Genomic DNA, 16,778 nt, shown 5'->3' with positions numbered 1-16,778 from the left:
CCAACGGGCGCCTCTCCCCTGTGCTCACTTGAGCGCTGAGCCCTTTGAGCAGGACCAGCTGCACTAGTGAGATTTTCTGGCGCTCCGCTGCCACACCGGGTCCGGCTTAGTCATCTCCCCCGCCCCGGCCCTGCCACTGAGAGTTGCTTTAAAAATTCAATATTGATAGACGCCTCCCCCTCACGCCTACTCGCCTGCTCTGCTTCACACAAACACCTCCCACAAATGCATTTGTATAATGCTCAGGCCTCTCTCCGACCACTCGCGTTCCCAAAGGCTCCTCATGCTGCTCCGCGTTATATAATGAGAGTGAATAATTGAAAGCATACTGTTTTTTGCCATGATTCTATGATTCAGTGCTCTCCAGCAAATCAAAACCACTGCCTGTGTGTTATTTCAGACATTGATATGTGAAGATGCTAAATGCACTTCAGTTCACTCACTGAAAGATGTTAAATATGAGCTGTCTGCTTGTTAGCTGTGTAAGGACAGCTCGCATGTCTACAAGTACGCTATGGTTTGCTTTGGTCCAAGTGATGTAAATGTTAACATCAGAGGGTGTACAATGACTATGCATATGTGATGCCATCTAGGAAAACCCATTACATGGTGCACTCATAAATCCTTGATTTTTGCTCTGTTTTAACCCTCTATGTTGAAATGTCACCAATTTAAGATTCTGATACCATCCTAGCAACATTCTGGACACTGTCTCCTAGCACTGTGCATCTATAAGGACCTGGTCTAATGGTCTGTAATGGTTTAATTGAGAACCACGCCCACTCTCACTCTGACCCACTCCAGCTCTGGGCCAGGCTGTTGAAGTGGGTGAGAGCCATTTGAGCTATTGGACTGTACAAGCAGTGCTGTAATGTTCTTTTTAAAAGAGTTATGTGTAAGCCTGACTAGCTGACTGGCAAATGAAATAATTTCCTACTCTCTACCCCTGCACCTGCAAAAGTAAAATTAGGCCAGTCTAATTGTTTACTTTTAATGCTGCCGTGCAGCTCATCTACTCTGCAAACATTAATCATCGGAGCATGGTCATTAGCCGCAAATTGTTGGTCTGTGATTTCCATGAGAGATTAAAACAAATGTCTCATACCTGATTAATAGTTTATGCCCAAAATTCTGACCAGTGGTTTCAGTGATCAGAGTTTATCAGTCATGTTTACCAAGTTTTGTTTGGAAACAAAACAAGCTACAAGCAATTGCAACCAAGAAGGATGACATATCAGGATGAAGAAATAAGGGAAATCAAGACCTACAGTAGACATCTAAAAAGAACAAAATTCCTTGTGTAACATGGTGATCACCATTCTGAAATGTATTCCATGCAGCACAACGCATTGATCACTGCACGCTGAGTGTGTGATGTCAGCGTTATAAGCATTTATTGTGCGATCCATTTGTACATGCTGACGGTGTGACAACTCGTAACTTGTGAAATGACGTAACTTCCTTGTTGTAAGAACTCGCCGTGAACTGGGGGTCCTTTGACTAGTATGAGATCGCTTCTCTTAAGACGAGTTTAGGGGGGCATGCTGTCGCGTCATTTTGCGTAACTTCCGGATTCCGAACTTACTACTCGTTAGACAAGCACACTGGACAAATGGATCGCACCATTATACTGTACAACACTAGTTGCCTTCGAAGTGAAGAGAGGCTGTTACCACCGATCAAAGATGCAACAATTGTAAACAAGAGGACTAGCTAACAGTGTCAAGAAGGTCAGGGGCGCGTTTCCCAAAACCATAGTTGCCAACTAAGTTTCCCATTGCCAACCAACTAAGTTGCTATCAGGTTAGCAACTATAGTTTTGGGAAACGCACCCCTGAGCAGTAGAGATACTTTGGTTGAAATAATTGTGTTTATTAGGCCTACCTTTTGCTGGATGTTCTTTTGCAATGTACCTGCTAATAATTCCCCCGTACTGCAACTCTCTGCGGTAACTTCTCCAGCTGACTATCACCACTGCTAGCTTAGCCTACTAATCACATTCACCTGTGCTGCTCTCTCTCTGCTTACTTTGCTTAATCTATTTCCTTAACTGGCGATTCAAACTTCACGATTCCCCTGTGCTGCAACTCTTAAACTGACTTGTCAAACATTCAAACTTTATGACTCTACAGTTCATAAACCAGTTCCAATTCTACTACAAACCACTCACAATCTGATGCCCATTTTTACATTTTGTTTTGAAAAGAATTTATCTTCATTATTTTACTACTTTCATTGACACTGTTATCGTGTGAATAAGCCTTTTAAGTTTATTTAGGATGTGGGCTACAGTATATGAAATGCTGATATGTCGGGCTGCTATTGTCTGATGTTGTCCTCTGTTAATTTATGAGAACTTAGCAAACACCTGGTGCCTGTAGAAGCACACCTGCTCCCTGGTCTTGGCTTTCCTTGGCTCTCCTGCTTTTGATCTCACAGTCATAAAAAATCAGCTGCATATGCAAGGCTGAAATTTGGCTACACCAGCTGGAAAAACATAATTTTGACGTCACACTCGGCCGCCTAGTCCTGTGATCCCATTTTCCATCGTACTCATCTTACGTAGTAAGCTGTCCGAAAAAACGGAAGTTACGCAAAATTACGCAAATACGCCCATTTCAAGTCATCTGACGAGAAGCGATCTCGTACAAGCCAGAAGACCCCCAAGTTCGGCGGAGAGTTCTTACGGCTTGAAAACAAAGATGGCTGCGGCCTGTGTTTGTGTTAAGTAGCTGTGCTATTTTACTCTTCTTTTTACTGCTTAGCAAATGTGAATGTCCATTTCAATTACTCGTACACATTCCAATGCCTCAAGGGTATGTGTTATGTTGTCTTGTTGTTCGTGGAATATCGTGGAATGTGTTGTTTATCCGTTGGTGTTGGTAAAAGTGGTTAGCAATGTTCCTGTGTTGCTAGAAACAAACGCTAGACAACAATACGTTACTCAAGGTGAATACCAGCGATTAATTGGTCTTTGACTCATTGTGTTGTGATAAACGCAAACTGGAGTGCTTCTTATGAGGAAGTGACGTAATTTCACAAGTAACGGGTTGTCACAAGCCATCAGCATGGACAACAGGATCACAGCACAAGGCCAGGAATGTCGAGAATGGCTGCAGATCATTTGTCTTTTTGTCCATCTCTCCTTCCATCCTTCCTCCTGTCCTAACCCCTTCTTCTAATTATATTTGTGAAGGAAACAAGAAAGGAACGATGAGGATGGAGGAATAAAGGAGAGACCAATATGATGGTGCCTTCATGTGCATTGGAAAAACATTTTTTCCAGTGAAAACGCCATAATTTACATCACTTCATGTGGGAATAAGAGGTGGGAAACTGGGGGGAAGATTTTGCAACCCGAGTTGCCCAGTTGGGGGCTATGTTTGATAGTTCTGGAGACATGAATGAATACTTATTATACAATGCGTGAACAAAACAGGCATGAACTTTTAATTTTTAAAGTTTGCATAGTAGTTCATGATCAGTCCAGCATTTAAAGCTCTTTTCTTGGTCTATCTAGTAACTTATTGCCGCTAATAAATCCCTACGAACTTGGTGGAAACTGAAAGTTGATAGACATGGGAGGGAACTTTTCGCATTGACTGTTTGGACCAATGATCACACAATTCCAACTGAAAACACTTCCACATAGGATGTTCTCATATTTCCTTGCGCATCAGCCCTTTCGCCTCTCTCCTCTCTTCTCGTTCTCACCTCCTCTGGTTGCAATTAGACAAATGAGACATCCTCGATGACGTAGACCTTTGAACGATTTCCGGGGCACGAGCTGAGGACCGAGGAGAGAGGAGGTTTGCAAATAGGCCTTTGGGATGCAGCCTATAAAGCTAATGAATGAAACTATAGGAAATGTGCCAGTTGGTCTGTCCCCAATTCTCTTCACCAGATGGACCTAGTTTCATTGTCGTTACTCATGATGGAGAAGTGACCAAGCCTTTGCCCTCCAGCCATCATAGTCCACCAAGCCTCACCCCAAGCTTCCTACAGGTTCCCTACTTAGACTTAACCTTGCTTTTGCATTTGGGTTCTACAGGGTTATGTACTTGGTCCTCTTTATTTCTTATTTATTGTTCTGTTTATTGTGAGGTATCTATGTCTTATAAACTACACAAAATTGTATTTCTTTTCTGGGGATTTCGTTTCCCCAGCATACCCTTTTGGGAAATGCTGTGCTAAAAAGAAAGACATATTCATTTTATTTTGTAATGTAATTGAGAAAGCTAATATCAATTGAATACGCTGGTAACTCATGATTGCTAGAATAATTTGGCAGGTAATCCAGAAGACTCTTAAACAGGATTAGGCATCGTGTCCCTTTTACCAATCTTAAACTAAGGACCTGAAAGAAAAGGGCAACTAACAGTATGTTCAGTATTTTACCGTGTTTGGTCATGCAGTTATTCAGTCTTCTCTCATCCCTTGACAGCAAAACTCGGACACAAACGGCAACCTTAGGAAACGGCTGAACAACTCCTCATCCCGCTCGGACTCCAAGAAGGCCGACTCAGCCAGCAGCAGCAGTGGCAGCAGCGGTAACAACAGCACCGCGGTGAAGGGCGCACGGCAAGCCTCCTCCAACACCGGGACCACCGGCAGCTCCTCCACCCTCGCTCCAACCGGCCCCAACTCAGCGCTCACTGCAGCCTCCAACTCCAAAACCACCCCACCCGCGCCCCCCTCCACCCCCACTGTGGGAGGCCGGATGGGGGCCAGTGCCCAGGGGGGTGCGCCTTCCCTCCACAACCTTCTGGGGCCGAAGCTGGAGCACATCCAGAGCAAGATGGATGCAAAGCAGAGCGCTCCTGCCACGGGCGGCACCAGCAAGATCGACAAATATGCACGCATCCTCTTCCCAGTGTCCTTTGGGGCCTTCAACATGGTCTACTGGGTGGTTTACTTATCAAAAGATACAATGGAGGGACGAAATATTTAATCCTCCTCGTCTTCGTCTCGGCGTGGATTAATATCTGTCTGTCACGCTCTCTCAGTCTCTCTCTCTCTATATACCCTCTCTCTCTCTCTCTCTCTCTCTCTCTCTCTCTCTCTCTAACCTCTCTCACGTGGAGATGTTGAGTTACAGAGGAAATAAATCTCTCTGTGTGGATATGGTCAAACATTTCCAAGGGGAGAAATGAAATCATATCTTGACAAGTCAGAAAAAACACTGAACAAGCATTGTTGCAGATTATCTCAGCAAAAATAATCTTTTAGCCTGTTTTTTTTTTTGTTGTTGTTCATCGTCAAGGACCCCCATGCTAACCGTCCCTCAAGAACAAGCATGTGGATTTAATAAGAAAAAATCTTTCAAGCAGTCTCCAGAGATGGAATATAAAAATCTCTGGATTTTGTTTTTGTTTATTGTTTGTTTGGGGGTTTATTTGTGCTCACATATTTATGCCAATTCATCTGAGGGACATCTGGCAGTTTCCTTTCAATCAGAGTATCTAACCTGGGAGGATGCCACAATAGGACTCAGTAGGAACTGAGCACTTTCCAGGTCTGTTTTTTTTACCCACAATGCAACACCCCCCTCACTGGGGGCCAGTTCTCAACCCACCTTTCCCTGTTTCCCTCCTAAATTCAGGTTGGCTAAAATAGCATAAACAAATCAAGGTCTCATCCAATGTAAGCTTCTCTGAGTCGTTGCAAACTTTGGGTCAAGTACAGGATCTTTAAACAATACAACAGCTTGAACAGCAATTCAGCTGATGTTTCACCAGCGTAAGACCACTAATTTAAATGCATGTCTTTTAATTCTTTATTTTTTCGTTTTGTGACACAGTCCTGACCAGAGACATGGATGACTGATGCTGTCTCTATAACCTCTTATTGACTAGAATAGTATTAAGTCCAGCGAACCCACAGTGGCTTGACATATGCTTGTTTGTTTTAACGTTTTAACTTTTTTTACTTATTGGTAGAGCATTTTCTTGTCTTTTCTTTTCTTTGAATGTGTTATTCCTTCCTGTCATCAGGCTGGCAGGTTAGTGAGTATGGTGTAACAAATGATACTTCATACAATACATGTGTATAGGCATTCTGTTGCCTATCCTGATCATGTGACCAAACAATAACAGAGGCTGTTACAGCAGTGGAACCTTAACAGAACTTTGAAAGGTATTTGATTTACATAGCACAAAACCTTTGGACATGGTCCGGTACACTCTCCTTGAAAACAAAGATTGTATGGGATGATATGAGTTTGCATGTTTATTTGTATCAGGGCAGATAGGTTTGAGAAAAGACTTTGTACGATGACCCAATCTGAAGGGCAAAATGCCCAGATTGAATAGTGGGGTGAGGGCACAGAGAAAGGGCCAGATTGATAGCAAAGCCCTGTCTACTTCAGAGAGGAAATATTGACCAGGCGTAAGCAGTTCTGGTTGCCCAGGAAGTGTCTTCCACACACACCATTAACTTGAGAAACTTCCATATCTCACCCTAAAACACAACCACATTTTCCCCGGGTCCGTCCCGGCCTTGTGATTTAATACTGGCCATCGGTTCAGAGCCAAGCTCTAGCCACAGTCCAGTTTACACACACACACACACACACACACACACACACACACACACACACACACACACACCCTCTGCAGCTATTGAGTTTTCTCAGAGCGCTTGCCAATCTCGGGAGCTGGTGATGTGCCAGGCCTGTCTGGCTGTGCCAGGTGTGTTGAGAGTGATGTGTCCGGGAGCCAGGAGGACACCGGCAGGGGCGGTAAATCGCCAGGAGCCAGCCAGACCCCGGATTAAATGTCAATTTCGACCGGGCGATGGGAGGCCAGCGCGGAGCTTTCTCCAGCCCAAGGCCCATCCACCAGATGATATGCTCTTCTCACACTTAAATACAGTGACAGAGATCATCGCGTCATGTCCTTATTGTGGTCAATAGTAGGCGATTGGATTAGCTCGATCTCTAAGTATTAGGATGGCTGCCCTGTTGTCCTTGTTAATAGCTGCCTTATTGATTGGAGTACTGAGAACAGTCACCCCACACACACACACACACACACACACACACATACATCTCCCAGTGAGTACATTTAATCTGCTAGCCGCTAAATTAAATCAGTGTGTGTTTTGTTGTTCCTGAGAGAGGATGCATTGACATGGCAACCATGTAAGGCATTTCTTCAGCCTGAGCCTGGAGCATGTGGGAAGAATACTAATACTTTCTGAGGCATCTGCAGGCTTTTTGTCTTCGTTTCCTCTCTGAAACCAGCAGTGCCGTTTCAAAGGTTAAAGTGCTAAGTAGATATTTAGTGCCCCTGGGGATCTTGTTCCAGGCACTTACCTTTGCTAGGGATGTGTCACTTCTATACAACACTGGGTAGCTCATTACCTGTCTTGTTCTTTTTCTCTCTCTTTCGCTCTCTCTCTCACTCATTCCTTTTCTCTGTGTGCACTCTCTATTCCCTCTATTTCTCCTTTCCCTATCCTGCTTTCTGTTCTCTCTCTCTTTCACCCCCCCACACACACACACACACACATACAGATACACACTTACACACACTCATTCCTTCTAAAATAGACTAATGCTCCTTCCACAGCTCATCTTGGATACACTCTTTAATAGGGGATGTATTTCAAATCAAAAGACCGATGAGGGATGAAGACGTTTGGGACTATGAGTGTCCTAGGAAAAAACGCGCTCATGGGTGAAATTGACTTTGTAACCTTGACCTACCCCCTCCCCTATCTAACTCCACCTATACCTGTTTTTAGAAACACACACACATTCACACAATTTTGACCTCCGATGAGCCATCTCTTTGCTTAGAAACCACTGGAGTCGCCCTACCTAGTCCTGTTCTCACACCCTCTGGCCCTGCCGTTTCTCTTGTAGCTCACCTGCTCTGAGGGAGGCATGTCATCTGAGGATAATAGTTTTGCCGTTTACATAAGAAAGCATTCAGCCAGAGGAGGCGAGCTCAGTAACTAACAGAAATATCATTACCGAAGACAGGGCTGTGGTTCACTGACTGCATTCGACACTTTAAACCGACCCTCCAAGCTATCTGTTGAGACAACACGCTTTATTGCTCTCTCCTCTTTTTCTCTTCCGGTCTTTTCTCCATCACTAAGAAGCTTAATGAAAGTGCAAATCACAGTCAGCGAGCATCCTGTTGTGAACTTTGTGGTGGTGTTTGATTTTCTTTCTTTTCTCTTTCTCTTTTTTTCCAATTTGTCTTGTTTTTTTGTGCAATAAAGCAATGCCCAGATTTCCTGTTCCATGTTGCTTGCATCAATAACCAGACTAGATCATCTCAGGTTAGGCTGGCCTTGAATTATGTGTATACATGCATGATTTTAAAAAAAAAAAGATGCATCGGCATTTATTTAATTCCTTGTAAGCGAAAAAGGACACCTTAATAGGATACCACTGGACTTCAGTGTTTCTGATGGAATTTTAACCTCAGTGAACCTGGAGCTCTGTCGGGCAGTGCAAGACGCAGGGCATTCCCCATTCATCCACTGCCGCTGATGATGCAGAGTACTGGCAGCTGGGTGTGCAAACGTTATCCCAACATACTGACTTTGTTTTTCCTTCTCCTCACCAAGAAGCATTGTCCGCCGCAGCGGGAGACCTCACCTAGGGAAGTTGTATTGCCCTATAGCTCGTATTTGTGTGTGATCTTGCTCTTGGACTGCATCTAAAAACCCACAAGGAGGACGAGAAGGAGCAGCAGTGGGAGAAACGAAGCACACAGCACACAGACAGCAAATGAAATGTGTGAAGACGAACAAAATAAGTCTTGTTCCTCACCAACAGACCAGTCTGGAAACACCTGTAATTTAAACACTTGCTGTAAATACGGTCATCAATAACTGAATGTGTTTGTACAGACAATACTAACATTCTGTGTTTTGTAGTTGAAAAGAATATTTACAATTGCTCTATGCAAAACAATCACCTTAGAATATGACATTGTGCAGGTGCCTAAGATGGTCTCCTTAATGATGATATCGATCACAGCCAAATAAAACCAGTGATAATGTTCGAATAAATATAACCATTCATCCTCTGTTATTTGCTGTAAAGAATTCCTCTTTGTTTTAATGTAGTAGTGTCCATTTTAATGGTTATATTCTATATCATATGAAGGTATGCTGAGGTTACATGCACAGATATTTCTGGAATTTCTGGCAGGTGTGCCAACAACAACAACACATCTCAGTCTGTTTACTTTGTGCTTCCTGCAGACAGTAATACTTCGGGCTATTTATTTTGTTTAGCATCGTTCTATGCAACCCTGAGTCAATACACACCAGTGCATGTACATACATGATAGAATAAGCTTAAAGTGTGTGTGTGTGTGTGAAAGAGAGAGGGAGAACAGAAAATCAGAGTAAAAAAAAAGAGCTTGAGGGCCTGGTGTAGTTCCAGACCTCCAAGCTGCATCGACCCTGAATCGACCCTTTTCCCCCTGCTGTGCTACTGAAAGAGAGAGATTCCTTCAAACCCAAGAGGACCCCCAATAATAACACTGGGGGCCCCCACACACCACTGGCACGAATCAGTCAGTTAGAAATACCAAAAGCCCAGTCCTAGTGTTTCCAACACGTACTGTATGGTGATTGAGCAACCGAGCTCTCAAGAGCCCTGCACAGTGTGTATTCTGCTAACACGGCAGTCTGTGTGTGACAGCCTGGACTCTCCAAAAGAGCATGTCTGTCAGTGGAGGACAGCCATTTGAACAGAAAAAAACTAAATTGTGCTAACCACTGACAAAAGAAGCCAGTTCTTCTCTCTTTCTTCAACACATTTAAACATCAGTCTAAAAATAGGAGACGCTGCCATGACAACCGTAGTTTGAGAGCAAAAAAAAACTGTAAACAGCTATGGCACTGACAGTTTTCAATGGCTAGCTGAAGAAAGGCAGTTTCTGCGGAGCAATTAAAGTCTAATTAAGAAACATGACTTCATGGCTGGACGGCTTGGCTGTTGTCTCTGACAGCAGAGGGAGAATGGGTTCAGGCCCTTGGCTCTTGTTCATAATTGTTCTGACTTTTCCATTCCTGTACTGAACTGGATTTATTGCTGTGACGGAAGAGAAGGAAATAATTATTCCTCTTCCCCAACTCCAACCCCCAAACACACACGCTCACACACACACATACATGCATGTGTGCACACACACACACACCAAACCACACTATTAATACATACAGAGGCAAGGGTTTATACTTAAAAAAATAAATAAAAAATGCACTGCTGCACACTGAGTAAATATTAGATTATCACCACAATTTGTCTATTATGGATACACACTGAGTTGTCTACGATGTTCATCATGTGTTTCATGCATGCTTCATTACACAAGTTCACACTTGTTTCTTTAGTAGCCATGAGATGTTCATCTTTGCCAGATTATCAGTGCTATTTATAAGACAGCGGCCTCTACTGCATATGTGTGATTCAAGATCATTTGAATAGGGCCCCCTTCTGGTTAAACTGATGAACACATAAACTCCACAAAATTAAAGTTCCCATTTTTAGATGGGCATTTAAGGTATTATCACATTAAGGCATTATCATGTGTGAGGATAATGTGTGTTTATTTCAATATACAATTAACTGTCTTTAATCTGTTTATTTTACTGGGCAAAAGAAGATCTGTAGAATGGAAGACTAAAACTCTCTGTGAGACGGCAGATATGTCTTGTCCCTCACTGCAATACTTGGTCATATGAGAGTAAGTGGGTAGTTATTTATTCACAATGTGTTTTTTTTCCCTCTCTTCGCTTGTTTTATATCATTTTTGTTATAAAAGCCAGGAGGGGGAATAATTTGCAATTATGTTTCTGTCAGCATTTACTACTTGGGACATACCCAGGCATACTGTATGTGCAGGTAGCCCTCTCACACATAACCTCCACCCGCCCACACAGGACCCGCACACACCCACCCACCTACGCATGCATATATAGACACACACATATTATACAAACACACACACACATGCTCACAGTTTCTGTGCTATTTATAAACACTGTTCATGTTAAGATCAAAAAACGGTATGCCTTCTATTTCTGCCTTTCAACAAGATCGAACCATCTGGATGTTATATACGCCAGTGTTGTGCCCAGTTTAATCGCTGGTGTCGAGTGAGAGTGTTATGTTTTTATTATGAGTGATTCTCTGTTTTTTATTTGAGGTTATCTTTACTGTTTTTCTTTTTGAATGGAGAGAACATGAAGATAAATACTTAAACACATGACATATTGCTGTCCCGTCCGTGAATAGAAACGTGCACAGTTGTACTGTATAGGGGTTCTTGGGTGGCCTTCCTACCACTGTACCTGTATGCATGGTCAAGAGCTCAATAACAGTATCCAGACCATTGAATGACTTTAGTTCTCTACACTAAATGAAGTGTATTTATTCACTTCATTTTTTCAACAAAGATGTTAATATTACATCTATTCATTTAGCAGACACTGTTGTTCAAAGTGACTTATGTTAACTATATTATAAGTGATTACAGTGTCCCCAGAGCAACTTGGGGTTAAAGGAAAATTCCGGTATTTAGCCCTTTGAGTCCCTTTTCTGGTTTGTTTTGGATGAACTAGAGTGGTGGACACCAAAATTTGCAAACAGGCATATTGTAGGCTACTCAAACATGTCCTAAAACAACCCTAAACTGTGCAACTCACCGAGTGGTTAGTGGTGTTCGTTGATTATTAAAAGCAAATATATCGGCCAATGTATGATTTCCAGCCGTCTTATTTGCTATTGTGGAACTATTCACAACCGCTCAATATTTGAACTTGAAGCATAGACGGTGGCGCAGTAATATCAACGTGCAATGAGTCTTCCAACAGAAATCAATGGGATTTTACAAAATGCCAAATAAAACACGACAGAAACTGTATTTCGCTACGCTACTTGTTTTGGAACATAAACTAACCACCACTAACCACTCGGTGAGTTGCACAGTTTTGAAAATGAACGTTCAGGGTTGTTTTAGGACATGTTTGAGTAGCCTACAGTATGCCTGCTGGCAGCCACTCTGACTAGTCAAAGGTGATTCAAAACAAGGCAGAAAGGTCGAGACAGGACCAATCGTCAAAATTTCGGTGTCCACCACTCTAGTTCATCCAAAACAAACCAGAAAAGGGACTCAAAGTGCTAAATACCGGAATTTTCCTTTAAGTGCCATGCTCATGGGCACAACGGTGGAAGCTGGGAATTGAACCCACAACTTTCAGGCTACTGCACCCTAGCCCAGCTTCTTAACCACTACACTTCCACCACCCCATGTTAACTTGATTAACTAATTAATACATATAAACACCTATTTGTATAAAAACAATTCATCTGCAGAAAATAGTTTACGTTTGATTATGAGGTTTATGCGGCATCATAACTTCTTCAGGTATTTCCCATTTCAGTATCTGGGGTACATGTCTTCAGTATGTCTTTTTTTATGTTGACATTCAAAATACACTTAATTGGTGTTTTCCAGTAGATTAAGCCCAGAAATGGATGCAAATTTCTCTGATTTTGCATGCCATGCCATGATGCAACAGCCTGCAAAAAGAAGCGCAGAGGATCAGAACACACATGACAAAGAATTCTGCTCAGGTTTGTTTCCCTGGTAACCAACTAGTGGTATTAGCAATTGTAAGAGTACACACAAACTCCTGAGAATAGCACCAGTGAGGTTGGAATTGGCAGGCCTGTGCATTTGATTCAAACAGAATGACTCACTGTAGAAGGCTTTAGACAGAGAGCGAGAGAGAGAGCGAGAGAAAGAGAGAGACAGAGAGAGAGAGAGAGTCTCTGGGGCGGTCAGTAAGCAATGCTGCTATTGCACAGGTTACACATAGCCACAGCAGTCACTGGCCTCGTGTCTCAGACAAAAGCTGTCACCCCCGGTGCTGCCCCACTGAGTTGCATTATAACAGGGGAAGCCATATGAGTCCCTGGTGAATTTCACAGCCTTTGTTCCTTCCCACTTAGGTGAGTCCAGCCATGGTCGGTTTAAAAAGACACTGAAAAAACAACAGACACAGGTATGAATTGATGGTTCCATTTTTTTTATCATAAATATTAGATGTGAGATGTCATACATGGATACAATATGTATTTTCAGGCTGAATTGTCATCCTATAGACAGTATGCCTGATTTATGAGCATGCACAGATAAGTCAATAGCACACCACACACATAGAGGTGAAATCAGTCATATCCTCTCTAATTATATGCATGTGATTCCCCAATTTCTCCTAATTATTGTTGGGTAGAACCTAGCATGCAGGATGTAATTATCAGTCATTAGCCAACACTTGGAGAGTAACAGGAGTCACACAGCGTGCTCTGATGCAGCTGAGGATCTGGTTAAGGAATGATGGATGAAAACCTCTGTCAGGTGAATTCAGATGTGCCGCCATCTGCATCTTTCAACACTCCTTCTCCCCTCTGCATTTGTATTTACAGGAGTTCAACTTTGTAGCCATCACCACTTTTACACCTCTCTTACTTTTGTAAAATTATGATGGCATACACTGCAAACATGCTTTCCTATATAATTTCTCTATCTCTCTCTCTCTCTTTAATACTGTTGAGAGAGAGAGAAAGAGAGAGAGAAACATGCTTTCCTATATCATTTCTCTCTGTCTCTCTCTCTATAATACTGTTGAGAGAGAGAAACATGCTTTCCTATATCATTTCTCTCTCTCTCTCTCTCTCTCTCTTTAATAATGTTGCATCTCCTCTGGAACCTAATGTGGGTTTGTTGAGCTAGCTATAAGACTCCTGCCAAAAGAGGGTTGTTGCACAACCACCCACCCCCAAACTCCTGACCCAAATCACTTTGACTGCCACTGACGATTTCTCCCGCCCACATACGAATGTCTCACAACATACAATGTAGTATGAAAACATCATGACCCATTCCTCTTTCGTAAAAAAAAAAAAATATATATATATATATATATATAAGCCTCTACAAGGGGAAGCATCTTAAGGGCCCCCTTAAGCACTCCAGGTCGATTCCTTTTGAATTGCTGTAGATTGTAATATAATAGCTACGCTTGTAATGCTGAAAATAGTCAATATCCTTGCTGGATAAAATAGAACTGAATTCTGGTTTTTAATTTACCATATAGTGGTCAGATAATATGGACCTTAGTGACAAGATTCTAAAACATTATCTTTTCATAGCCAGTGCTCTTTGATATATATGTGTGTGTGCACACATTCTACGGTATAAAGCACACAATGATTTGAACCAATGGAGTTTAAAAACAACACAGTAAAAGTTCTCCTTGGAGATTGTTTTCTTCTTGTTGTTGAAGATCAAGTTCAAGTTCAAGTTCAAGTTCAAGTTACTTTATTAGTATCCAGAGGTAGATTTTGTTTACAGTAGAGCCCCCAGACACATATGGGAAAAAGACAAAGAACACAGAGGCACAAATCACACGTCATCCAACTTAAGACAATGGCAGTTAAAAATTTCCAACAGGTCCGGATCATCGTGAGATATTGGAGTGCACTAAAATACAACACTAAAAATAAATCAAATTAATAAAAGAAAAATAAAAAGAAATATAGGCTATAACTTTGACTTATTCCTCAGTGTAGTGCAAGAACAAAACTGTTTTTGTATCGTTTTGTTCTACGCCTATGGGATTGTGAACCTGCGACCATGGGAGGAGAAGCTGAAACTCAATGGATGCAATGGATGGGAACTGTCATTTAAAAATGTAGACCCTTTAGCTGCACTTTAGCTGTCAAATGTATAAGTATAATTATATATACTCATTTGATCCCATGAGGGAAATTTGGTCTTTGCATTTATCCCAATCCGTGAATTAGTGAAACACACTCAGCACACAGCGAACACACAGTGAGGTGAAGCACACACTAATCCCGACGCAGTAAGCTGCCTGTTACAGCGGCGCTCGGGGAGCAGTGAGGGGTTAGGTGCCTTGCTCAAGGGCACTTCAGCCATTCCTACTAATCGGGGTTCTACTATACCCGGCAACCTTCCGGTTACAAGTCTGAAGCACTAACCAGTAGGCCACGGCTGCCCCTGTGTGTAATATTCTGTCCATTTTGGCCTGGCCTTGCACAATGAAAAAGAAAAGAGAGGGCAAAACACTTTTTTTGTTTAAGATGTATCATATTGTATCCATTTCGGCTGCCAAGACGAAGAAAAAATCTCTCTCTCTCCCGGCTGTATCGCCCATGGAGTATTTATCAGTGTCAGCGACCCACCACTGCCTACGCAACATCACGCGCCCTCCGTGCCCGCAGCACACTGCTTTGTTGCCTCGGCAACAGGCTGTAGACTGGACCGGTAATCCATGCATCATGTCGTGATCAGCTGATTGAAGCGGTGTTAAAGAGGATCTAACTCCGGAGTTTAGTACCCTGATCACGCGTAAACCCCAGTAGAAGAGGAAGTCGAATAGGCTACATTCTGGGAGCATCACGTGATGGATCATAGCCACACTGACAGAGGGACAAATTAACTGTCTTGTTGAAGGGTAAACTTATCTGGTGGTGTCAGCAGGGCTTGATGTATGCGAGTCTGGTATTCACAGGTTATGTTATCTTTTATTCACGACGAGTCTGGTATTCACAGGTTATGTTATATTTTATTCACGACATCACGTTGTTTGCTTCTTTTAGCTGTTGTAATGTGTTCGGGTCTGTGGGACCCGTTTTCAATGTTTGCTAAAATAAGAAGTATGCTATTTATTATTTTTTTCTAACTCAAACTCATTGGACTTGGCTCTGTGAAGAACATAAAAAATAACTTATTTTCAATGACTGCACACAGTGCAACCCCCCTACACATAACTATTACATATGAGGTGTTCAGGTCTACATGACCCGAGTGTAATAATTGTAGGTGCTATGTCGTAGGCCCTAACTGGGCCTGCTGTGTGTGTGTGTGTGTGTGAGTCTGTGTCTGTGTGTCTCTGTGTCACTCTGTGTGTCTGTGTGTGTGTCTGTGTGTCTATGCACTGCCCACTGTATGTGTGCATGTCTGAGTGTAGGTGTTTGTGTGCAGGAATATTGTCTTTCTGCACTTGCTATTCCCACACAAAGTTACAAAACTGTTACATTTCATACTGTTACAGTATGAAGTTACAAAACTGTTACATACAGTTCTGATTAAGTTCTAAGAAATAAGCACCAATAATGATCAAAAATCTTGTTTCTATTTTTTTTTTTTTTTAATTTTTCTCACAAAAAATGAAAATGATCATAGGCCTATGATCGTAAATGTGATATCACAGTTGTAAATGGCAAAAATAAACCATAAATGATGTCTATATCATTGGTAATTGAGCTAAAGTAAACATCTGCTAAGTATTTTTACATAAATTGTTATGGCTGTATTGATTTAAAAGCCTAATAATGTGGTGGGTCCACCAGACCTGGGAACATTGGCTGAGAAACAAAAATATGAACACCTTACAAGGTTAAGAGCGCAATAGTCGAAACAGTAGGCCTATTGTGGACAGTATTTTAAACTGATGTCCTCAAATGAAGAACACATCAAAAGAAGGTGAGAAATCTATTAAATGTAATAGATCATGCAATTCTGATGCTTTGTAACTCTGTTCACTGTTACCTGGTTCAAGCCACACATGAAAGCTTGATTATTCGTTTCTTTTTTTTTTTTTTTTTTATTTATTTGCAATTATTTTATTTGGGATTGGCAATTATTTTATTTATATTGATTATTCGTTTCTGAGGTAGTGTTAAAGACATATTTATTTCATCCAGCAGAGGT

The 16,778-nt window shown here is 42.0% G+C and overlaps 1 protein-coding gene across 1 annotated transcript in view; it reads left to right on the top strand.

Moving 5' to 3' along the window:
* gabra4 (gamma-aminobutyric acid type A receptor subunit alpha4) overlaps window positions 1-11,243 on the top strand; it is a 35,199-nt gene extending 23,956 nt beyond the window's left edge. Inside the window, exon 9 of the mRNA XM_048263092.1 lies at window positions 4,445-11,243. Within this exon, the coding sequence (XP_048119049.1) occupies window positions 4,445-4,951 (507 nt within the window). The 3' untranslated portion in view covers window positions 4,952-11,243. The remainder of the gene's footprint in view (window positions 1-4,444) is intronic.
* The last annotated feature ends 5,535 nt before the right edge of the window (window positions 11,244-16,778 follow it).

This window comes from Alosa alosa, chromosome 14, assembly GCF_017589495.1.
Source record: "Alosa alosa isolate M-15738 ecotype Scorff River chromosome 14, AALO_Geno_1.1, whole genome shotgun sequence".
Taxonomy (NCBI): Eukaryota; Metazoa; Chordata; class Actinopteri; order Clupeiformes; family Clupeidae; genus Alosa; species Alosa alosa.
Note: the sequence above shows the minus strand (reverse complement) of the source record. Positions and strands in the feature narration are given on the sequence as shown.